The 24,975-nt window shown below is 39.8% G+C and overlaps 1 protein-coding gene across 1 annotated transcript; it reads left to right on the top strand.

The window, feature by feature from the left end:
- The first annotated feature begins 871 nt into the window (after nt 1–871).
- On the top strand, nt 872–20,145 carry glipr2l (GLI pathogenesis-related 2, like). Its single transcript, XM_052016279.1, has 5 exons — nt 872–1,305; nt 1,405–1,513; nt 1,774–1,877; nt 4,071–4,148; nt 17,841–20,145. The coding sequence occupies exons 1-5, from the start codon at nt 1,293–1,295 to the stop codon at nt 17,999–18,001; spliced, it is 465 nt and encodes a 154-aa protein (XP_051872239.1). The 5' UTR covers nt 872–1,292; the 3' UTR covers nt 18,002–20,145.
- Nucleotides 20,146–24,975: the final 4,830 nt, after the last annotated feature.

The raw sequence follows: 24,975 nt of genomic DNA on the forward strand, positions 1-24,975 counted from the left end.
TCAGTGGGGGCGTTCAGGGAGATAGATAGATATCTAAATAGTAGGGGTATCAAGGGATATGGGGATAAGGCCAGAAATTGGGATTAGAATAGGTTTTTTTTCTCTTTCCCCCCCCCATTCCCCATTTCTTTTTTTCCCTTTTCCTTGGAGCAGACTCAATGGGCCAAATGGCCTGCTTCTGCTCCCTTGTCTTGTGATCTCATTGAAACCTACCAAATATTGAAAGGCCTGGATAGAGTGGACATGGAAAGGATGTTTCCAGTAGTGGGAGAGCCTAGGACCAGAGGGCACAGCCTTGGAAGGACGTCCCTTTAGAACTGAGATGAGGAGAAACTTCTTTAGCCAGGGGGATGAATGTGTGGAATTTGTTGCCACAGACGGCTGTGGAGGCCAAGTCACTGGGTATATTTAAAGCAGAGGTTGATAGGTTCTTGATTAGTAAGGGTGTCAAAGGTTACGGGGAGAAGGCAGGAGAATGGGGTTGAGAGGGAAAAATAAATCAACTATGATCAAATGGCAGAGCATACACAATCGACCAAATGGCCCAATTCTGCTCCTATGCCTTATGGTCTATCTTCACAAGTTGAAGGTTTGTATCCATCTCAAGGGATGGGCAATTAATCCTGGTCTTGACAGTGAGATCTGTATCCCAAACAAAAAAAAATTAAAAATCAGCTTTATTTCAGATTTCCAGCATTCATAGAGGTCACCTTCGGGAACTTTAACCAATGATTTTGCTTTCCCCTTCACATCTCCTCGGTCAATCTTTGCTTTCCTTAACTTGCCCCTTCTCTCACCTCGCCTTCCCCAGCACAGACCACCTCATATGTTCCCTGCTCTCCTTCCCCCTCTCTCCGCATCTCAGGACCTGCTCATTTCCAACTCCCCCGGATCAGATACAAGGTCACCGATCTGCAAGAGTAACCACAATAACAAAAAACGGCGCTTGACCCGCTGAGTATTTTTTGTTCCTCTCTCACATTTCCCGCATTCACGGTTTTGTTGCTGCGATAAACCCGGCGTCATTTCTCCCAACTCTGAGCCACTGATAGCGCCGTTGAACACTTAATCCTCGACAGCAGAATCAGCACCGATTCCGGGAACATCCACTCATCCCTCTCGCCCGCCGGCAGGAGAGAGGCGGAGGCGGCGGTAGCGCCTCACCGACCCTGCCCCCCAAACTCCAGGCGGGATCCCGGAAAAGGGCGCATTTCTTCCTTATAAGGTGCTGGCGGGATGGGTGAGGTAACCGCGAGGCTTCACGCTGCAAGGATCGCCGGCAACCACCGACCATGGGCAAATCAGGTCAGTCCCTTCATCTTTATTGAGACCGTTACCTGGGAAAGGGAGGGGGTATTTTATCTGTACTCTTATAATAATAGGACCTTTTTAATTTACTTTCAGCTTCTAAGGAGTTTTCCCGTGAAGTTTTAAAAACCCACAATGATTATAGGAAGAAACATGGCGCACCAGCATTGAAACTGTGTAGCAAACTTTGCAAAGAAGCACAGCAGTAAGGAGGTCCCTCCTGTTCTCTGTTTTGCATGCCCCTTGCGTCGATGGCTGTTCTCTCTCCATCTCACGTTGTGATTCTCACCGGGATCTCTCCCTCCCTCCCTCGACTGCTGGTGGTCGTTCTCTCTCCCCCTCTATAAACTCTCTTTCTGGACGTTGACTATCAGTCTTTCCCCTTGCGTTAGCGGCCAGTCTCGCTCTCTCCTTCGCGTTGTGTTGGCGGCTCATCTCTCACTCATTCTGCCTCCCTTCCTTTAGATACGCGGAGGCTCTAGCCAGCACCCGAGTGCTTAAACACAGCCCGGAATCCAGCAGAGGACAGTGTGGAGAGAACCTGGCCTGGGCGTCATATGATCAGCCGGGTTAGTGCGCTAATTTTAATTCAGGAATGAATCTGAAACAAAACCTTAAAGGTCGACGTGTATCTTTTTTTCCCCTGAAGACAAAGTAGATATGCATTTCAAACTCTGTAAAATCTACGTTTATGATGAATATTTGGATTACTAAATGAAACTGATCACTCTAAGCTGAAGCTGCTGTTCAGGACTGAATCAGAAGCCGGGACAATACTGTTGTATAAACTACTGGGTGGATTCCATCCCGTTTATCTCTGACTGCAGTTTAGTGACTTCTTGATAAGTTTTTACATTGTTCCTGGAACTGGAATAAAGCAAAGGGTTGAAGCATGCTTGTTTTATGATTATGTATCCTGTTGAACAGGGCAGCCTTTTCTACTCTTAAGTTGTTTTATGCCCCAGGGTCTCCCAAGAAACTTTTGGGGGGGGGGGTGGGGTGGGGAGGACGGTGACAGCTTGGGAATTTTCTAATGTTACCAGATCAATAGATCAATGTTCCTGGACTGGGAGGCAGAGATGTGCTAATAGAGATGGGTGTATCCCCCCCAATCAAGTTTTTATAGTTTTTCAAGGTTGGCGGGAGATTTCCAATTTTAGTTTCTATTTAGTTGTTTATTTTGATAAGGTTACTAGCTGTAAGCATAGTGGATGAAATGCTAATTAATAAAATCCGCAGAGCTTGTCCTTGAATGTTGTTGTCTTCCAAATTCACACCTATCTTTAATGCATGCAATCACATTTCTGCCCCTGCACAGTACAGAAACAGCCCTAACCCAAGGTACCCAAAAATAAAATAACATGGATGCTGAAAAGCTGAAATTAAAAACAGAAATGCTGGAGATACTCAACAAGTCAGACAGCATCTGTGGAGAGAGGAGTTAACATTTCATGTTGATGGTCTTTCTGGAATGGTAGAATGTGAATTTGCCATTGAATACTCCAGTTTTCAGTGTTCTTAGTCCTAGACTAGTTATTGATACAATTCCATCACACTCCCTCTTTTCATCTCCAAAGAATGCATTGACTAATTTATTGAATCCATTTTTGTTGTTAACACATGCATCTAAATTTTATTATTGCTGCTGTTTTGGTAAGTGATTTTTCCTTTATCTCACCAGCTGCTACTGGTGGAAAGGCTGATGTCATTCAACTGCAGTATGTTGTTCTGACATTAGTTTTCCCTCAGTTCATGTGTTGCAAGAGTTACTACTCTCTAATTTTATTAATTTTATTTGTCCTTGATCTTCCTGTGGCTTGGCATTTGAGCTCCCCATACTCTTTCATTGATCTTTCTGGTTTTGTTTTCTCACTTGGGTTAAGCTGAGTAAAACTTTAATTTGTGTTCTGAGTACTTAAGGTTTTTGTCTAAAAACTATCTTCAGCAGCTTCCAATGTCAATAGATTCACAAAAGACTCAAGTCTCATTGTAGAATAGTGTTAATCATGGTTGCATTGTAACCCCAACACTTTTCTCACCACAAAGCAGCATCTTGCTCCAACAAGCATCCCACTGAAGTGGAGCTGATCTATACGACAAAGGGAATCTGTTCAACCTATGTCAGTTCCACCCCAGAGCCAAGGTTACTCTAACCTCAGTTATCAAGGTGCAGTGTGCATGTGACTGAAGTGTACAAGACCCCGGACCTCCAAAAAGCAAAGATCCTATATACCTCCCCTCCCTGCACAACTCCCCTAACTTCCCATATCTTGAGAACTGAAATTCACATTGTCTTCAGTCTTCCAGCCACTTTTAATTATGTGAGGAAAAGTGTTTTTGAAGATCTAAACCAAAGACCATGAGTTTTGTGCCATAGGATGGCAGTGATTTCTGCACTCCTGTGCCATCTATAGCAGAGTCCTTTAAAAATAAAGTTGGAGAGGTGACATCAATGGTGTCTCTGCAAAAACCTCGAATAGCACTGGTTTGATAAATGAACCATTGTTCCCGGCACAGAGGCTCTAATTAGACTCAGCCAGTTCCGATGGCAGACTGTGTTGTTCACATGTCTAACATTGGACATCCTCATTATAGACTAGAGTCTGACTTTGTGAGATTGGTAACTAATGTAAGGCAACCTTTTTGTATATTTGCATAATAATATGTGTGTAAAATAGTTTCATCAGTGTATTTGCTATGTTTTCTTCTTCAAAAATGATTGAGAACATTTAAAACTTGTTTTTATTTCTTCTGTCCTGTAGGTAAGGAGGTGGCTGATAGGTGGTACAGTGAGATAAAGAATTACAATTTTAGATGTCCTGGTTTTTCTTCTGGTACTGGTGAGTTGCTTTGTTGCTTTCTTCTCGGGGTAATAAGATACACACCACTCCCAAAAGTCTTTGTAGTTAATGGAATGTTTTATCTGATGTTATTTAAAAGTATAATCTTTTTGTTGTGATGCTGAAGTGAAAATGTTTATTAATTCTTGCCCTGGGTAATGATTCGCTGACAACTGTATATATATTCTCGGTCTTAACACATTGGGAATATTCTTTGCAGATGGAAAATGGCTGACTTCACTGTGGCCTATGTTCGGGAAACTTGCTTCATGTGAATTCTTCTCCCATCTGGCGTAGGCCATTGATATCGCAATGATTTCAGCCCAACTCATTGACTTTGGAGATATAATCTAGAAATTACATTTTTCATGTTATAGTGTGTGTGTAACCACATATTTCTTGGTTAAGGATGTGAATCTAGCCCACAGTGGTGGGATAAAGTTTGTTCTGTTGCTAGAAGGATCCTACTTCTCCTAAATGATTTGCCCAATCTGTTGGTATCATTATGGAAGAGTTACTCCTTGGTGAAAAGCACCAAACTATCAGAGAATGGCAGAGATGCAAGTGGTTGCTTTTTTAAAAAATGTTGGTCTTGAAGTGACAGTAGGAAATTTCTTGCTAAAATACGAAAGTATGTATTTTTCTTTCTGAAAAATTATTTATAATCCAGCACCATGTACATTATAATGTGCCTCTGGAAATATGGGAGAATGTGCATTTAACTGTCCTTTTTGTACCCTAACAATGTTGATATATGCTGAATAAATGTGGAAAAGCTAAGTTGACTCATGTTGTTGGATCAGCTACATGAGTCAACTTGTCCTGATGCCTATTATAAAAAAAGACTTGTGAAAGACAATCTCATAAATATTCTGAGGCCAAGCCTGGCAGTGGGATTTAGTCTTGTACAGTCTGGTGAAACTCTACCATCTTTCAATAAGGTCAGCATTTCCTTTGGGGGTGGGGGGATATTTCATGATCTGCAACCCAGACAGCATGTTTAAGCTGGTCAACTGGCCCTTTGTCTGTGCATAGTGAATAGTATCTTAAGAATGAGTTACTTTTCAAGAAAATAAATACAAATGAATTGTGGATATTATATTCAATATATAAATAGACAATTTTTTAAAAAATCATGAATAATTACTATCATTCTCTTCTAATTGTTTACATTGCCATGCTTGTAATATCAATTGGCTTCAAATTCCACTTGTAGTTCATATTATTTGATTCCTGATAATTACAATGTAAGCTACACGTGGCTGCAGTTTCAGTGGGCATCCTTATCCCCCAGAATCTGTCTAGCTGTCTTCCAGATGTTGAAGTAGAGAAGCTGTTTCTTGAGCTTCTGTGGTGCAAGTATTCCTTGCTCACCCTATCCTACTTTAATCAAGGTAAATGTGGATTCAGTACTGTGAGAAGAAAGAAACACTAGAGGTAATTGTGTCATTAATGTCACTGCCCTAGAAGGATTGTGTTTCTATTCAGATTAACTTTTCTCATTTTCCTCGATTGTTACGTTTGAAAGGGTTTTCAGCCTCTCTTGCTTTCTGCAAGAATCTGTTTCACTTCTCCACCATTATCCTACACATTTCTATGCAGGGTTGGAACTTGCCATGAAATAATGACATTCCAAGGGCACTGCTGACATTTCTCCACCTAAGTGTGGGATCTTCAGAAGTCAATTGTGTACTTATGAGGTCTGGGATTCATGTCCAAATGATGAAGGCCCAATCTTACTCTTCACATACGATTTCCCCACTGTACTTTGTTGGACTCCTTGTGGAGTTGCTTTTTTTAAACACTTGTGTTATACACAGGGTCTGTTCAGCCCATTCGCTGCTCCCATGATGATAATAAGTCATGCAGGACTTATTGCCATTATGGGCCTCAAGAATGGGCTGACAGTGGCAAGTCTGCAAACGTCAAGTGTGTACTTCCCATGTAGGTTAGCGATGAGCACAGGTGACACATCATTGGCAGCAGGCTCTGGAGCACTGGATGAGAAAAGACCATGATGCATATAGTTTCATCTTTTAACATTCTGATAGACCCATGATTCAAGAATAATAGCATTGGCTAGTTTTAGCATTCAATCTCCTTCCCTGAAATCTGGAACAGACCCACCGAAGAGGTGAGCAAAACTCCCATTGGGTCAAAGTTGTGTTGCTCATAAATATCTGACAATTATATTAAATAAGGCACATGATAATAGATTATATTATCTATTACATAATTTGAATGAATCAGCACTATTTGCTTCCCTTTTTCATCTAAAGACTACTCCATAGATTGATCACTCACTTACTTACTCAATTCTTTCTCTGCATTAGCTTTGAATTTTCCACTAGCCTCTCTAATCCATGCTTGTAACCATAGTCCCTCTTTCCAAGAACCAGTTTTTGTGAATCTCCTCTGGACTCTCTTCAGTATCTCCACATCCTTTCTGAATTGAACACAGTGTTCCATCTGAGGTCATACCAATATTTTATTAAGGTTCAGCATGACTTACTTCCCTGCATTTATATTCTGTAAGTCTACTGATAAAGCCCAGAATTTTGGATGCCTTATTAACTGCTTTCTCAACCTGCCCTGCCACTTTCAATGAACTATACACCCTTACCCATGGGTCCCTCACCCCTTTTAAAACAATATCCTTTATGATATCTCTCCTCATCCTTCTTATAGATCACATCAGCTCACATTACTCTTTATTAGACTTCATATGTCTGCCCATTCTATTAGTCCATTTTTATCCTGTTGCAATTTATCATTATCCTCTTTGCAGTTCAAATACTGCCAAGTCTAGTGTCACCTGCAAACTTGGAAATTGTGACTTGCATCCCCAAATCTAGGTCACTAATATAGATCAAAATAAACAATGTCCCCAACACTATTCACTATTCACCTTCCACCATTCCAAAAAAAAAGAACCATTCACCATAACCCTCTGTCTGTTAATAGGCTATCAACATCCCTTTTTATACCTTGTGCTTCCACTTTGCTGAAGGTGTGTTGAGCAGCGCTTTATCTAAAGCCTTTCGGAAGCCCATGTACTCCACTCTGACTGCATTGTTACCTCAGTTTTATTTGTTACCTCATCAGAAATGTTATCAAATCGGTTAAGTGTGATTTGCCCTTAATGAATCTGTGATAGCTTGCCTTAATTAAGCCACCTTTGTCCAGGTGACAAGTAATTCAGTTCCTGATCAATGTTTCTAAAGATGTTCCCATCACTGAGGTTAAACTGACTGACCTGCAGTTGCTGGGCGTATTCTTGCTCTTTTTTTTTGACATTCACCACTCTCCAAACCTCTGGCAACAGCCCATATTCAAAGGACATTGGAAGATTATGGTTAATTCCATTAAGAATCTTCCCAAAATACATAAAAGCTTCTCTTAATCCAAAGAGTTCCAGCAACTGGATTCAATTGTAATCTCTGGTGCTGTCAGTGTGGAGTTTATACATTCTCCCTGTGACCGTGTGGGTTTCGCCCAGATGCTCCGGTTTCTTCTCAAATTGACCACTGTAAATTGCCCCTAGTATGGGTGGGTAGTAGGAGGATTGTGGTGGACTTCAAGGACATGTGAGAGAGAATAGATTTTAGGGACATAATTGGGAAAATGAGAAAGATGGGAATGCCCTAAGAACTGGCAGAGACTTAATGGGCCAAATGGCCTCCTTCCATGTTGTAAGAAAATATGAGAAAATAGTCTGTTGTTTCCTGCTTCATCCTCTTAGTAACTGCAATAAACTTCAGTAATGTGGCAATTAGAATTCTATGCAGCATTCAAAGTGTAGCTGCATTTGTTGTCTTCTGAACAAATGTTAGACAGTGTGACTATGCAACAGGAATTGGTCTTGTTGGCATTAGATAACGTTGGAGTTATGGTTGGCTTCAATATAAGCAGTTTGCATAATGCAGATAATAGTAGTTTTCTTTTTGAGATATGCAAAAGGCTCGAATATGAAGATTAAAAGGAAGTGGACAATGTGCTTGTTATTTTCTCTCCTGACCCTATGTGTACTTTCACATTGATGTGTGGTGATGAGTGCCAAATCAAACTCCAGCATTCTGTGGCCCATATTTTGCTCACAAATGTGCCAGTGATTAGGTGGTAAATGCATTGTCCTTATGCTTTTTTTTAGGTTGTTTCATTTATTTTATGTGAGAAAATTGGTTGAGGGGGGTTGGGAGGAAGAAAGTTAACTCACTGGTAAGAAAAAGATCTATCCTAAAACTTGCAGGGTCTGTGCAGCTTATAAACAAAACAGATGGTGAATTTCTGCAGAGTTTAATGACAAATTAAGAATAATAATCAACCTTAGTTTGATTATTCCAGCCTCATTTTCCAGTCTCATGAATTATTATACAGTGCATTTTAGGACCTACTGCAGGCTTTGTATTTCAGAAAAAGGAAAATTAATTTTTACGTTGGCCATTTCATTTTAAGTAAATGACAGTCCAAATGACAATGGGCCTGATGCTTTTCAGCATCTCTTCCAAAACAACTTGGCTTGAAGATGACTTTGTGACTGCTGAGCACATCTAAGGATTTGAACTCGTAAGTTATGAAAATCTAGTAATATTATAAAAATTACCTTGTCTTTGGTGACTTCAGCGCAACTCCAAATTGGGCCCGGGCACATGAACTGGGCCTCAGACCTCTGGGCCACAGGCCGTAATTGGCATAAGCTGTGGAGGAAGAGTGATGTCTCTGCACCAACTGGTGCAGGGTCTCAGGAACTTCTGTAGGAAGCTGATATCAAATATGCAGTGAGTACTTAGCACTAGAAGGGACTTGTTAACATCACTGGATCAGTATCTTTACACACTTAATTCTAACAACCTCCAGGCATTATAGGAGGCTGGTCCTTAAGTCTGTTTATATACAATTTAAAGATATATCATTCTCAAATCTACAAACCAGTGTAAATCTTAAATGCATTGAAATTCTGGAACTGGAGGTATTAAAATTTTGGTGATGTTCTGTTTCTTGCTTATGGACTGACGTTCAACCACGTAATGCTTATTGTCTGGGTGCATTGAGTGCTGAATTGATTCTAGTTTGACATTTGATGAACATTTACACATTTGTAACACATGTCGTGTCAATCAATATGGGCGGCCTTGATTATGTATTGGGAAGGATGTTAGCAGGTACCACGTTATCACCCACTGTAAATATGCAGAATAAGTAAATCTTGGCAGCTGATACCATATATGCAACAAGCACTGAGGATGAAGTATTCAGTAGAAAGGACCCCACTCTCCACATCCCATTGCACTGTTTAAATGGGTTCCTCAGTTATAGTGAACCCTTTCTTCTCCAGGGAAATAAGGTGATGCTGTCACAGATATCCCCCACCAGTTTGTTGTTAGGTCAGTTATATATCACCTTGTTCTGTAGGAGAGAGGAGGAACGTGTTAATGATGCATAGTGTGTTTGGGGGTTTTGTGCCTGTTGTAATTGAATGCACAAATAAAAACGTTTAATGTTTCAGCTCAAAGACGCTTCATCAGAATCTTTGACCTGTTTTTGACTTGAAATGATAACTGTTTCTCTTTCCACACATGCTGGTTGACCTGCTGAGTTTTTCCAGCATTTTCTTTTTTTTTTACTTCAGATTTCCAGCCTCTGCAGTATTTGTGATTTTTCGTAATTGAACATGGACTTTGAGATCTGGATTAGGTATGGTGGAGTAATAAGTGAGTGAGTGAGTGTGCATGCAAATAATAGGCCCAGGTCCTGATTGATTGAGGTGGCTGATAGATGATTGGTGAAGGTGATGAGCATGTGAAGTCAGTGGTGCAGTAATGGAATATGCTATCTGAAGACGCATTCATTGACCTTGATCATTTGTGCGAGGTCATTGTGACACTTCATCCATGTTTTGGAACTTGAATCCAGGCACTCTACTCCAAGGTGGTTTCCTCCCATTGCTTTTTCAGCATGTGTCTGCTGGTCTCAACAATTAATGCAGATGGGTGATATCCACCAGGGCAGTATTTAATATACTTAGATTTCTCTGGCTCTACCAAGTTGCAATTGCCTCCAAAATAATTTTGCTATTTGCTGCAACCTCAGTGCACCATCCCTTTTTAGATTGAACTTTCACTGATCTGGAATGGCACAGGGAAGGAACTATATATCAAAGTGCTCCAGGGTCATTGAAGTTATTTTGAAGTGTTGTTCCTGTTGGGCTGCTAGTTTGCACACAGCAAGATCTAACAGACAATAATGTGATAATTATCAGATCATCATCTTAATGTTGAGTTGGGAATATTGGGCAGAATCCCTAGGATAATTCCCGTTCTTTTTGAAAATAATGCCGTGGGTTCTTTTACAACCACCCAAGGGAGCAGACAGGTGTCCTCCATCACACAAAAGACCTCCTTTAGTGCAGCACCATATTTGACCTACATCCCTGTGCAGTGCTAGAGTTCTCTGCTCAGATCTTTGGTGGCTCAGTGGTAGAACTACTGCCTCAAAGCTCCTGTGACTAGGGTTTGATCCTGACACCGCCCCGCCAGTTCAGTCTTTGTGAAGTTCACAGTTCCCACTGCATCTGATTGGCTCCTCCAGTTTCGTCACACATCCCAAAGACGTGTGGATTGGTAGATTAACGGGATAATTTAATTGCGCTTAGTACGGTTGGGTGATAGGAAAATCAGGGTCGTATTGACGGGCACGTGAGAGAGGAAAAGTTACAGGGAAATAAGAGGTGGAAAGGGACTGATGGGATTACTCTGAGAGCTGAGAGTAGACTCAGTGGGCTAGATGGCCTCCTGCTGTGGTGTTTTTAAAAAATACAATGTATGAAAGAATAAACAGCCTTCTTGATTCAGAGACAAGTGCCACTAACTAACCCATAGCTGACGCTCTGGTAATGCATTTAAGGATAAGTTTGATGAATACCTGTGGGAGAAGCAAGTGCTGAGAAGAGGTATTATGTAAAAAGGTTCCTGAGAAGGATTGTCTGGTGAGTAATTGAAAACGTGAGGCAGAAATGAAGTTTTGGTTGCTTATGCACAATGGAGTACTGGCCTTGTGTGGTATCCACTTCTTAAATTCAGTTCTATTGGCTTCAATGTCACCAAATTTTAGAAGCAAACTATAAAGTGCTAGAACTATGTTGTGCATTTAGTACAAGTAACTAAGGCCATATTTCTACAAGTATGTCTTGGGAGCTATATGCAACTTCAGATCTCTCTCTGCAGCATGGAGTCCAAGAAATTTAGAATGATTTTATCCGTATTACTAAAAAAAGGTAGAGACTTTCAATGTCTAACTTTTTTAAGAACATCCTTCTTAAGGTTACTTGCATGTAATCTTGAGCAGTGCCTGTGCAGCCTTGTTCCCATTGTATCACACCTCGTCTTAGCTAAAACTGCGTAAGGTTATTACCAGCCATAGGGCCAGAGAGTCATAAAGCACAGAAACAGGTCCCATAGCCCACCATGTCTGTGCCAACCATCAAGAACCTATCAATACCATTCCCATCTACCAGCAATTGGTGTATAGCCTTTTATGCCTTGTTGATTCAAGTACTTTTCTAGTTACTTTGTAAATGTATACACTGAGTTTACGACAAAAATCACACATTGCTGAATTCTGGCTATGTTTTTGTTTTGTTTGGTGTTGTGTGATCCCCATGCACGTTGAACAACTTTTTGTGATGAGCTCATTCTGTTTTTTTCAGCAACCTAGGCTTCCTATTTGTATAACATTTGGTCTAAACAATATGTCAGACCAAATTTTATTTATCATGTGGTTTAACCATAATTACTTGTTCCATTAGCTCATCTGCCCTTATTCTGTTTTAACATATTGTAAAAGCATCCTAATGAATAGTAGAATCACATAAATTTAAGAAATCACTGGAACTGTCCCATTTATTTTGAGGTTTAGGCAGTTTCTAACTGCGAAATGATCAATCAACAAAGACATAAGGATAGTATATAATGCTCAGGAGCAGTGTCAATGTTGGGCACTCATTGTGAATGCTGCCACATTGTGGGCCTCCTTGTTTAATCAGTTACCAGGTCAAAGCATTTGAGCTACTTCCCTCATCTGTTTTATGGTAGTCTTGATTGCATATTGAGAACATAGAACAGTACAGCACAGGAACAGGCCCTTCGGCCCATGATATCGTGCTGAACTAATTAAACTAGTAATTAAATGCCTAACTAAACGAATCCCTTCTGCCCACACAATGTCCTTAACCCTCCATTCTCTGCACATTCATGTGCCTATCTAAAAGCACCTTAACCACCTCTCTCGTATTTGCCTCCTCCACCACCACCCGTGGCAGCGCATTCCAGACACCCACCACTCCCTGTGTAAAACAAAAACTTGCCCCGCACATCTCCTTTGAATTTGCTGCTTCTTACCTAAAATGCATGCCCTCTAATATTAGACATTTCAACCCTGGGAAAAAGACACTGGCTATCTACTCTGTCTATGCCTCTCAAAACCAAAGGGCAGCAATTTGTATTGAGAAAAGGTAAGCTATGATATGCCGGACAATTCATGGGATCTTGCCATCTACCCACTGAGAAATGTTGATTTCATGCCACAGCTAGATCCATGCCAGTAGAGATGGTACTTCACATTCTAGTGACACTGTTCATGATGTGATTTATTGTTTTTGGAAGGGAACAATTGATGCTGTGGACTTTCATCCTACACAGTAAATTGTTCATAGAGGTTGGTTCATTTTTCTTTTCATCCCTTTATCCCTTCACTTATATATAATTTATATAAATTGCCCTCTATACACACATGACTGTGTGGCTTAGCACAGCTCCAATGCCATGTACAAATTCACTGACGACACCACTGTTGTTGGACGAATCACAACAGCTTCCCGGAGTGAGATAGGACACCAGGTTGAGTGGTGCCACAACAACAACCTCTTGCTCAATGTCAGTAAAACTAAAGAGCTGATTGTTGACTTCAGGAAGGGGAAGGAGGGCGCACATATGGCAGTCTGCAAAGACGAAGGGAAGTCTAATGTCAACAGTAATATCAGAAACATTTGACCTTAACATCTCTATCTTGAGAAAAATGTGTTTTGGTTTGGCACAACAGGAACAGTGGCAAGCAAAGTAGTAATAGTGTTCAGTGCTGGAAATGGTACCTCCCAGGAATGTGTGGGTGCTCCAGTCATTTATTTCTCCTGCACTTAACTCACATCAAAAGAAATATATGTAACAGAAGGGAGTGCACTTTAAGTACATCTCAACTACACTTCATCAGTGAGTAAATTTATTCAGTTTCAGCCATGTAGTCAGGGACCTAGATGACAAGGTGAATTTGGTTGGTGACACACTCTGAAGTATCTTGAATTTATGCTTTTACTGGAGAGGGTGTTGAGATACTAATCATGTGTGCCTTCTTTGGCATCCGTCCTTCTCTGGGATCTTAAACACTTCTAGATCTATGGGACCAGCATTCCCCTTATTTCCATCGTGGACAGTGACTGCATTTTTCTGTCCTTAATACAACTTGCCCTTTAACAGCAAGTTGAAGCCCCCTGAAAGCTGAATTTTCCAGTCCACCAGCCAAATGATGCAAGCCAAGCTGTATGGCAACTTTTTTTGTAACTATTATTTACTCATCTAGGGGGAGAAGAATCACTTACTGAAAATTGTGTCTTGGCATTCCTTTGCACCACATGTGCAGATGTTCTTGAGAACTGCTGATGATAACTTTTTTTTAAACAAAACTTGCCACTTTTATTTACATTTTAAATTGTTCCTTTATATGGAGCTAGCCAGTTCCTGGATCCATTTCAAAACCTTGTATTCATTCTGTTCCCTAGGGCATATCTGCAATGCTTATTCTTCTTGCAGATATATGTTGTCTGCTTTAAGTTTAATTTGCCTTGCATTTTGCCAGGTGGAATGTTTTTATAGAACCATAAGTATATCCAAATGTCTTTTTTGTTGTCTGGGAATTCAACAGGCATCCTATTAGTTTCAGAATCCAAGTCCTCTTTAAAGATAAGGAAAGACAAGTCCAAGCAATGACTGTTACTATCTTCATTGTGCACTTCCCATAGTCTGATGTTCTGCATTTTGTGTGTCTTCTAGTTTAGTCCATTTCTAATCTAGTCTTTGAATGAATGTGATTTGGCACCAAGCGGATTGACTAATACACCTAGTGTGAAGCAAGGCACTCAAACATTGTTCAATATTCCTTACATTTACCTGTATAACAGTGATAAGAAACAAAACATAGATGTAACTCCTAGACTGTAAATTTTTTTGAAAGCTTAAAGGGATGTGGACAGGAGGTATAGTCATGCAATTATAAAATACGTTTACTAGCTAGTCTGCTCCTCTTCTCCTGCAGTGACCACACCACCTTTAAGTATCCTAAATAAAATGGAGGGCCAGAATCTAAATTTAGCATTGGGTTCAAGGTCCCGCTTCATCTGTTGGTTTGAAGAATTTCTAGTATGGAAAACTTACTTGCTTTGTTATCACTTAAGAAACATGCACCATGCGGCAAATAATTTAAACAATTCTGAATGATTGCTGGATTTTAGTTTGTGTCCTGTGAGTGTGCAGCAGTCAAGGATTGTTCATTACTGAATCATAGGATGCCCCACATTCTGCAGTCAATGTGGTTAGATAAGCGTTTGGCTGTGATTTGTAATCTTCTTGTGTTTGCAGGTGCAGTATTTCCTGCAGATGTTAAGCCATGGAAAGTTTTTGGTTACAAGTATGGAATTTTGTGCACTTTTTAATGTTTAAGAGGGAAAGCCAGATGTATTCTTTCTTCTCTACTAATACATCTGTGAAAACCTGATTGTTGACAGCTTAGTGGGTGAATACAATGGTACGGAACTATGTATGGCCTTTGGTGAACTTGTTGATCCCTGGTGGGAAAGTGCAGGAGTTGGCCTCACCATTACTAATAGAAGGAGTGGGTAAGGATGGACAGCAGAGAAGAGGATAGCAGTGAGGATTTTTAGCCAGAGATGGGTTCCTGATTTACAGTCTATTGATGCTGGGAACAATGTCTGTTACAACAGGAATGAATTTGATTGTGATGCCTGTTGTGGTTAAACAACCTGCTCCTTTTCATTATCACATAAGAGAAATGTTTCCTTGGGTGAGATAATTGAGGATAGAAGGGCTCACGGAACCACAGTCTGAAGTTTAAGAGATTTTTTTTGTTAGTAGAGTGGAGAGGGGCAAGAACTTCTCCCAATGGTGATTGCAGTGTTGCTCACTGCATAATTTTTGATCGGTTATTGTTGGCATAGGATCTTAGCATACATTTATAATTTCTGTGCATTAGTATAACAGTCATTCTAAATTAAGCCTCCGGAATGACCATGAGGAGTTTCCAGTTCCTCCACCTGGACCTGCTAGCAAATTGTACTTTAATTCAGCAAGGCTTCCTGCATCGCAGCTTCTCCACAGTGACTCACAGAGGAGAGATATTGGAACAGAGTTATATAGAATGGGTCATTTGCAAAGCCAAAGGTTTAAAGTGTAATAATGATTTTTGAAGAAAAGAATTTAACTTTGACTTGCAGATTTGTCATCAGACTTGGAAGTGTTTCCATTTTTTTTGCTGGATTTCTGGCACCAACTTTTCAGTGTTTTTTTCAGCTGCAAGAAGTGAGCATTCATTACCTCCATAACCAGTACACTCCTCACTATTGATCTTAGAATCATTACATGTATGCAACTTTGGGATAGATGAGATAACCAGATCACTTTGCAATCATTTGACTGTTTCCTGTTGCTGTTAAGCATTGGAATTCGATTTGGAAAGTGAAATTTTATTTTAATCTATTTTACATGTACTTTTTTTAAGGAGTGGTCTAAATGAAATCCCATAAGTGAAATATCAGAAATGGAAAAAGTGAGATATTGCAGCAAGGTTTTTTAAGAATTGATTTGCTGTGAGGCATTTGGAACGTAACTTGCAACGGGTACAGATATTAATGGGCTTTTCCCTCTTTGGCAACTTCCAATTGTTTATTGTTTGGCATACCAATTTTTTTTAATCCTAGTCCAAATCAGCCAAATGGTTCCTCAGTTTATTAAAGTTAGGCTTCCTCCAGCGACATATTTTCGTGCTTGTTTGTATCTTATTCTTTTGTTTCATTAATCTAAATCTGTTACTACTTAACAACATAGAAATGGTCCATTTGGTGCAACAGGCCCAATCCAGTGTTTCTTTTACACTTGTCCTTTGTTGTCTATCTCTCTCTCTCTCTCTCTCTTTCTCTCTCTCTCTCTTTCTCTCTCTCTCTCTTTCTCTCTCTCTCTCTTTCTCTCTCTTACTCTGTCTCTCTCTCTCTCTCTCTCTCTCTCTCTTTCTCTCTCTCTCTGTCTCTCTCTCTCTCTCTCTCTCTCTCTCTCTCTCTCTTTCTCTCTCTCTCTCTCTCTCTTTCTCTCTCTCTCTCTTTCTCTCTCTCTCTCTTTCTCTCTCTCTCTCTCTTTCATGTTTATCTGGTTGTTCATTCAGTTTATTTATGTTATATACCTGATCTGTTGCAAGTAGAAGAGATTTCCACATTCTGGCCATTTATTGAGAAAGATGTTTCTGGTGAATTCTCGGTTAGGTTTATTGATCATTTTATATTTGTGGTTCCTATTTCTGTTGATAGCACCCACACTTGTAAATGACATTTCTTTCATATGGTCCATCCTTCAGCCTACTCCTTTCTGCAGGAAAGAGGTTCATTCTGCTCATTCTTATGGAGTCACTGTAAACTTATATCTTACCCAAGCATTATAAACTTAGTACTCTTTTGTAAGAGTGAGAATTCTGTGTAGAGAAAGAAGAAATGACTACTACTGCTCCTGTGCTGCTTGTAGTTTGTGTAATTTTATGTTTTATCCTATGCACAACAAGGCTGTCCCAAGTGTGCACATTCAGTGTAGATATCTATTTCAATTCTCTTTTGGCTCAGTTGCTTACCAGGTGTACAAGTTATTGGAACTCTAACACGAAGACCAGGGGGATGAGTATCTGAACAGAGCTTGTGGAGAGGTGCAGGATCAGATGTGGTTGGTGTGTCCGATAGTGTATTGAGTAAGTGGAATCTAAGTGAGAAAGAAAATGAGGACCACAGCAACCAACTTCATCTGAAAGTATCCTGGCCTGCTGAGTTCCTCCACGGATGCTGCCTGGCTTGCTGAGTTCCTCCAGCATCATTGTCTTTTTCATCTAGATTCCAGCATCTGCAGTCCTTTGTTTCTTATCCAAAAGTAAAATGTGTTGGATCCTTGTGAACACTAAACCTAACTCTAATGCAGTTTGGAAATGACGACGTGATGAAGTGGGCAGAAGGAGCGGAGGTACAACAAAACAGAAAATGTCAGAAACTCTCAGCAAGTGAAGGTGCATTGGTGGAGCAAGAAATAGAGCAAATATTTTAGTTTATTGATCTATCATCTGATTAAATATAAAGATGTGGAAGGTCTGAAGGAAATAAAGACCAGAAAAGTAGATTTAAAAAAATGGAATTAGAGAGGGAATTATCAGGTTTGTGGATTGTGCATTGTTGTCATTAATACTAGAACCTTATTAATCTATGTAACTGTAAGAATTGTGGCAATATTTGGAGTGAGAGAAGAGGAGTGTAGCCCACACATTGATGGCAATGCCCCCAGTGGATCTCCTGTTTACTAATTTGTGTTCTTAATTCTTCTGTAGGTCACTTTACAGCAATGATCTGGAAAAACAGCAAGAAGTTGGGTATTGGGAAGGCTTCAGCCACGGATGGCTCCACTTTTGTTGTAGCCCGATACTTTCCAGCCGGCAACATCATGAACCAGGGATATTTTGAGGACAATGTTCTACCTCCAAAGAAGTAAAATTGTAAAATTTGAAATAGACTGTGAATGTCACCAAATGGAGGATGATGAACAATCATCCGAAGTGATTTCCATTCAGCAATCAAGCTCTGAAATTTATTAGTGTTACACTTCCTCAGTACTGCTCACAGGGTCTGCTGCTAATAACCCTGTTGTGCCTTTGTTTGGAAAGCACCAAACCAATCCATCACACAATTATGGACACAAAATAACTAGCTGCCTGTTATGATACTTGTCTCTGCTCCATAAGTATTCATTTCACAAGTCCAGCTACTCTTCTACAGATGCTCTGTGAAATTCTACTTCACTGCTGCTGCTGCCTGGACTGTTGTGCTTCATTGAGCACACAAAATGCAATCTGTCATAGTTGGGGATCACCTTTTTCAGTCATTAGTTTTATTCAATTTTGGTTTCAGCTAGTCAATTTATTTTTCTCCACTCATTGATTCTTAGTTGTACTTTGCAGAGGAAACAGATGGCCTCTGTGTATTCCGTTCATGAGCCATTACCTGCATATTCACCATAACCCAAAGTGTTGCTAGGGATACTTGACAGTGAGCAAGGAGACACATTGGTGTTAAAATCTTTCTTTTCTGTAGCTGGCATGTGCACACACCAGTATCTATCCAAGACTGTAATAGTGATTTAAGAAAAATGGCTGACTCTGTCCCCACCTCCCATTGCTAACGCAGAAGTGCAGAGACTAAAGGTAGCATCTTATTGCCACTTTTCCTGTGACCCTACAGACAAACTTGCTACGTTGTGGTCTAAAGGGCACACTACTTGGAGCCCTTATCCTCAGAGTCACAGAGGAGCAAGTTGCACTTTAAACAATTTCAAAAATCAAATCTGCTTCTTGATTCTATTATATAAATTAGGTTAATAGGTTTGGTGATGGTTCCTTCTCCAATTGTGAAAAATGGGAAATCAGAAAAGCTGACTTCAGTGGGAGAAAGCAGTGGTTGTGTTGTAGAAAAGAACACCAAGAGGTTGTGGCAATGCAGGGGGTCAAGTGGGATTTCCGAACATTGGAAGGAAGTTCTCAGATAGTCTCAGCCTTCAGAAAGATAAAGAGATGGTATAAACATTGATACTACCCTCACCACTTATGCAGGCCATGGTGAAGGCAAATCCCAATATTTTTCATTCTTTAGTTTTGATTCCTATTAATTTTTCTGCCATTCTGCACCAAGAAGGTAGAACATTCCTGCACTTTGGCTACTTGGCATGCTTTGGGTTCAGTCAGTATTAACCGGAATTAATCTGGGCATTTTAAAAATGTAGTTTTGGTTTCTTCTGTTACAATCTATCTACAAAAGGTTTTATTTTCATGTGATACTTCAGTGATCCAGTTATGAAACAGCAAAATTAATACAACCAGAATAAGGAATTTAAACTAATAGGTATTTGACTTGAAGCCTTCCATCTTGTGGTTAGTAGCACAACATTCAGCTGCTTGAGCTACTGGGGTTGGGTGGGTGGTGGTTGTGATTTCTTGAGTTGATATGTTCACCATCTGTGGTAGTTTTCTCAATAGAAGAAAACGAAGTGGGGAAAGAAGACAATTTACAAATGTACTTTCAAGGTTAGAATTAAACGTCACTGATCTTATTGCAAACTAATATCCATGGATAAACAGATTGAAGAATGGAAATTTATTCAAGATACAGCTCTCCCACAGTTTACAAAGAAATTAGGTTCTCAAAGATCCATTCATCATGCAGATATGTTCATAGTGGGAGGTAGAGTGAGCCCTTAACTTTTGTGGGGAATACCAGCTGTCCGGTATGGTGAGAAAAGTAGTCAGAAGCTAGTCAATCTCCTCCCTGTAAGGATGCAGTAAATCAAAAGCAAACCACATTTGTTTTGACAAGTTAAACGTACAAATCATTCATCAAATGGCCATTATTGTCAGATGGAAGAGCACAGGTCCTTGAGAGTTTTTTTCTATTTAACAAGCTTGTTTATCTAACAGATTCTTTTCCATTGATGAGACCACAAAGATTGTAAAATATTACTGGTTTTTATGAACCTTGTTTTAAAGACGGTGTCCAAATCTGTTCCCTGGCTTTCATTATAGTGAACAAAGCCTTTGTTAATCGAAAAATAAAATTAAATAAACCCCTTTGTTGTAGTGTTGTCATAAATGTTTACTAACTGGGGAGGGCTGAATATCGTGATCGGCTCAATTTTTATGTGGTACTTACATTTAAAATGTCACGCAAAAAATTTTATATAATCTGTACAAGTGAAAAATTTAGATTTGATGTGCTGTGGTTTCTTTTTCCTTTGCTTGGATGATTGGTACTTTATCAACTGGTATTTTGTAAAGTATTAGATCACTAAGTTTTTAAACTTGGACATTGTGAATCATAGCAAAAAGGAAGAAAGAATTAATATTGATACAAATAGTTTTGTACTTACATGAACACCAAAACCATAACATTTGCCTATATGAAGGTGCCATGAAGGAAAGCCCAGGTCTATTTATATTAAAATTTTTCTGTGCATATAATTTCTGGGTATAGAGGGTTGCGTCCTGTTGTCAGTTTTCTCAATTATAAAATTCTTGCCCATGTCACTGAAGTTGGCTCTGCACAGTTCCCAGTGCAATGACTCACTCCTTTCAATGCTGGGGTAATATTAGTTTTGTTTTCCAGCCAATGTTTCTTTTTCCAACCAGCTTTACATATCATCTTCGCAAATTTAACAGTCATTGTTGACCTATGGAATCAAATCAGATTAACGAAATCAAATTAGAATATACTTATAAGAACAGGATATATATAATTAAAATGGAGACTATTATTCAAGACCTTCTACATATCACCTGAAACCCTGCCTTGACTGCCCATTTGATAAACCTCGAGATTAAGAAGTATAATTAAAAAGGTTGGTTTCCACTTTTTGCTATTGTCCCTCAGTCAATTTTAGGTACTGATTTGTAACTGAAAATCAAAAAAAAATGATAGATACTGGAAACCTGAAATAAAAATAGAAAATGCTAGAAACACTGGACAAAACAAAGGCTGTGTGGAATCAGACAACATTTGAAGCTTGTTGCTGACAGCATTTAAGAATTGTGTAGATGAGCACTTGAATCACCTAGACATAGAAGGCTATGGACCAAGTGCCAGGTGATGGGATTAATATGGAAGAGTGCCCACTGATTAGCCTGTTTCCATGGGTGTAAAATTCTGTGACTCTATGAAATGGGCTGTCCTTATCCTGGGACATCCCACACTCGTCTAATTCTCTGACTTCAATGAATCCACAGGTCTCGCAGCTGCTGTGCAAAGGGAAGTGACCCTTTGTTAGACCTAGAGAAGAGAGAAAAACACATTAGTTTTTGGTAGCAGTGAAGGTGGGGGAGGGTTGGGTAGAACAAAGGGAATATCTCAGATGGGGTGAGACCAAATGGTCTGTAACCGAGGTTTAATAACATTTCACTTTCAAGAGTAGGAAAGCAAAGCAGTTATTTGGAATACATACAAAAATGCCCTCATTAATAAAAACATCTTATTAACATACAACACTGGAGGCAATGATGTTTCATCTGGAAGAACTCTCTGGGTCCCTGGATGGTGGAAAAGAAAAAGATAAAAGTACAGCTGTTGCATGTCATGTGGTTGCATAGGAATGTGCTGTGAGAGCAGGAGAGGTTTGGTGGAAATGGAAGAGCAGACCAGTGTCATTGAGGGAACAGACCTTTCAGAATGCTGAAACATGAAGCAAGGAGAGTCATGTAATCTGAAGTTAGTGGTAACCACCTTTCCTGTTTGTGGCAGAAATGGCTAGCTTTGATGTAAAGTCATCCACTCGTAACGTTAACTTAGTTCTCCCTTTCCAGAGATATTACCTGATCAGGGTATTTCCAACATTCTCTTTTGGTTTAGCTTTGCAGCAACTTCGGTTTTCCGCATCTCACAGTTCCAGCACGTTCTTTTTCTTCTTGTCCCTCTAAATGCCCTGATTCATCATTTAACTAGACAGCACCGAAAACAATTATGTTACCTGAACAATGTTGGTCTCCACCCTGTTGTAGACGTCCCCTTTGTTTCTTCCATCACCTCATCCCTACCATGCAACTTAAAAAAAGTGTTTGCTTTCTCACTTTTCTAGTACTAATGAAGGGTCATTGACCTGAAATATGGATTGTCACATCAATTATGTAATCTGAAAGTCTACATTTCCTATTAATTTCATGGCAACTTTTATACTGTAATAGAGAACTTTGTCAGCAACACATTGGTGTGGAAGGTGTGGGAGAGATCTTCATTTAATGTGAATTTTAGACCATTACCTTATGATTTCCTTTACAAACCCAAATGATATTAAAAATATAATGGGCTCAATTTTGCAGGAAATGCCTGCAATTCTAGGACTTTGGTCTTTATTCCAATAGGATTTAAGTACCGGTGTAGAGATGTATTACTGCCATTATATAGGGTATTATTTAGACCACACCTGCAGTAATATGTACAGTTTTGGTCTTCTTACCTAAAAAAGTGATTTTCTTGCTATCAAGGGAGTGCAACAGATATTCACCTGGCTCATACTCTGTAGAATTGAGAATGAGGAGATCTCATGGAAACCTACAAAATTCTTCCAGGGCTCCACAGAAGAATGCTTAGTCATGCAGAGGGTGGTGAATCTTTGGAATTCTCTATTTCAAATATTCGGTCATTGAGTCTATTCAAAGCAGATATCAATAGATATCTGGACATTAAGGATTCAAGGGAAATGCAGATAATGCAGGAAAGTGGAGCTGAGATGGAAGATCAGCCAAGATCTTAATGATTGGTGGAGCAGGAATAAGAGGCCACATGACTTACACGCTGAACACGCCTGTACAAAGCAGAACATCCTGAACTTGCTGACAGCATTTCACCAGCAATCTCCCACTTGTGCTCCCGTGCTGGACTCCTTGTGCAGTCCGCCTGTACAAAATACGAAGTTGCAGCTAGCCCTCAGCCCTTGGGGTACCTACTAGATAAACCTGCGCATATTTGACCTGGTGTGGGAAATTCTACCTTATTCATTTAAATGGAGAAAATTTTTTGAGAAATTAAGTGTTAGTATTTTTAGATTTTAATTATTCATTGGATGTGATATCAGTGGTTTAAAGTGCTTTTGTATTTTAGTATTTGTATTTTCAGTTCACTTTTCAGTTTTTAAAAGACTCAGAAGCAGGAGCAGGCAATTTAGCCTCTCACATCTGTTCAGTGAGGGTCAGAATTAGCTTAAATAAAAATTGGGTTAAAGAGGAAGTTGTGGTATGTTGCTTTTCAGTTTGGAAATTCATGGACTCCCCATAGGTCAATATCTGCTGTTCCTTCTGTAATTTGCTGCAAGCTGATGGACGACATCTTATGGGACCAGTTGTTCATTGCAGAGGAAGCAAGAACAAGTGCCTATGGCCCATTCTCCCTGCAAATTGAATTATGAGGGATGGGCAGAAGCTCTGGCCCTTCCAAAGCCAAGCAGGGACATTGCAAGCCAAGGTCAAGCCCTGGCACATAAGTGTTCCTTTGTTTTGTGAGTTTGCCGGGTTTATTGCAGGAGTTGGGTGGAACAGCAACAGGAATTTGGGCCCAATATTTCAGTGCAGTTTGCCCTTCATTTTCTTACGCAGATCAGTGTGTTTATCTAAAATCTAAGACAGAGCAATCAACTTGGTCACAGTATTCAACATACATCCCCTCCATCACTGGCACAAATACATAGCTGCACCATTCACTAAAGGATACACGCCTTTGCTTGCCAAGGTTCTGCAGCCACGTCAAGTGATACCACCACAAGTGTAATGGTTTCAAGAAAAGACCCACCACTTCACAGTGTATCTAGAAGATGAGTGATAAATTCACCTCTGCCTGTGAGTGCCACATAATAAGTTCATTGCTACATTTTCAGATCATAATCATATTTGTAACGTTTTAAAGCTGCAAATAATGGTGCAATATTTTAATACTGTGCTATGTTTTTGCATGTTTCTGCTAAGTACATCCGCAAGAAATGCCCTGTGAAATTCAAAATGTTGTTAACTTTCTGATTCTATATCGGATGCTGTGCGGAAGACTAGAAGCTTTATATTTACTTCTTAGGGGTGAATAAAACACTTTTAAGATTCATTTTCTTGAATTTCATTTTTCTGTATAAAATCTTTAGTTCATGTTCACCAATATTCCCAGGTGAAATAGGAAGGATTGCACAAAGTTTGCTGGCAGTCCCATACCAGGATTTTCCTGTCTGCTGTTATAACTTTAAAACACACTGAAGGAAGAACAGATTCTCTTCTGAAAAATTCCAGAGCGTGAATATTCTGTTTTTACAGACATGCAGCATATCTGTCAACAGCGCACTAAGACAGCCATATGGAAAGTGAACTTTAGCCTGTTCCTACAAATGTGTCCAAAAACATCGAGCTGGTTCATTAGGGTGGAGAATAATGTGAATCACTAATGCACAAAATTTTGTTTGAGTTACAACTTAAGAAACAGGAGCTAAGAGATATACTGAGCCCTTGAGTCATTTGTTTCAATGCTCTTTTTCACTCTTGATGAAGGAAAAGGTCCCCTCTGATTATAATCAATGATTTTGATTAAGCATGAGTTTCCATTACCTACTGTTTTGTATCACCGATAAAAGATGGTAAATCAAAAATTGGCAACATTAAAAGAACATAGCTTGTCTGTTGGTGTTCCTGTACAGCATTGGTGCTGATGGGTGTAACCTTGCGAGAAATGGTCATTTGTAAAGTTACCATTGACTCCTGCCTCTTGGATCAGCCAATCAGTTCATGAGGTTTTTGCAGCAAAGCAGGAATTCACTCTCTTAAAAGCCTGTGGACACTGGTTCAGTTAACATTTTAGAGACTGCATTTGACATTTTTATTTGGTTGAAGGGAATTGTAGTAAATGGACACAGATTAGCCATGATTAATGGAAGAGTGGGACAGGTTCGGGGCTGAGTAC

The sequence above is a fragment of the Pristis pectinata genome, chromosome 5 (assembly GCF_009764475.1).
Source record: "Pristis pectinata isolate sPriPec2 chromosome 5, sPriPec2.1.pri, whole genome shotgun sequence".
Lineage (NCBI taxonomy): Eukaryota > Metazoa > Chordata > Chondrichthyes > Rhinopristiformes > Pristidae > Pristis > Pristis pectinata.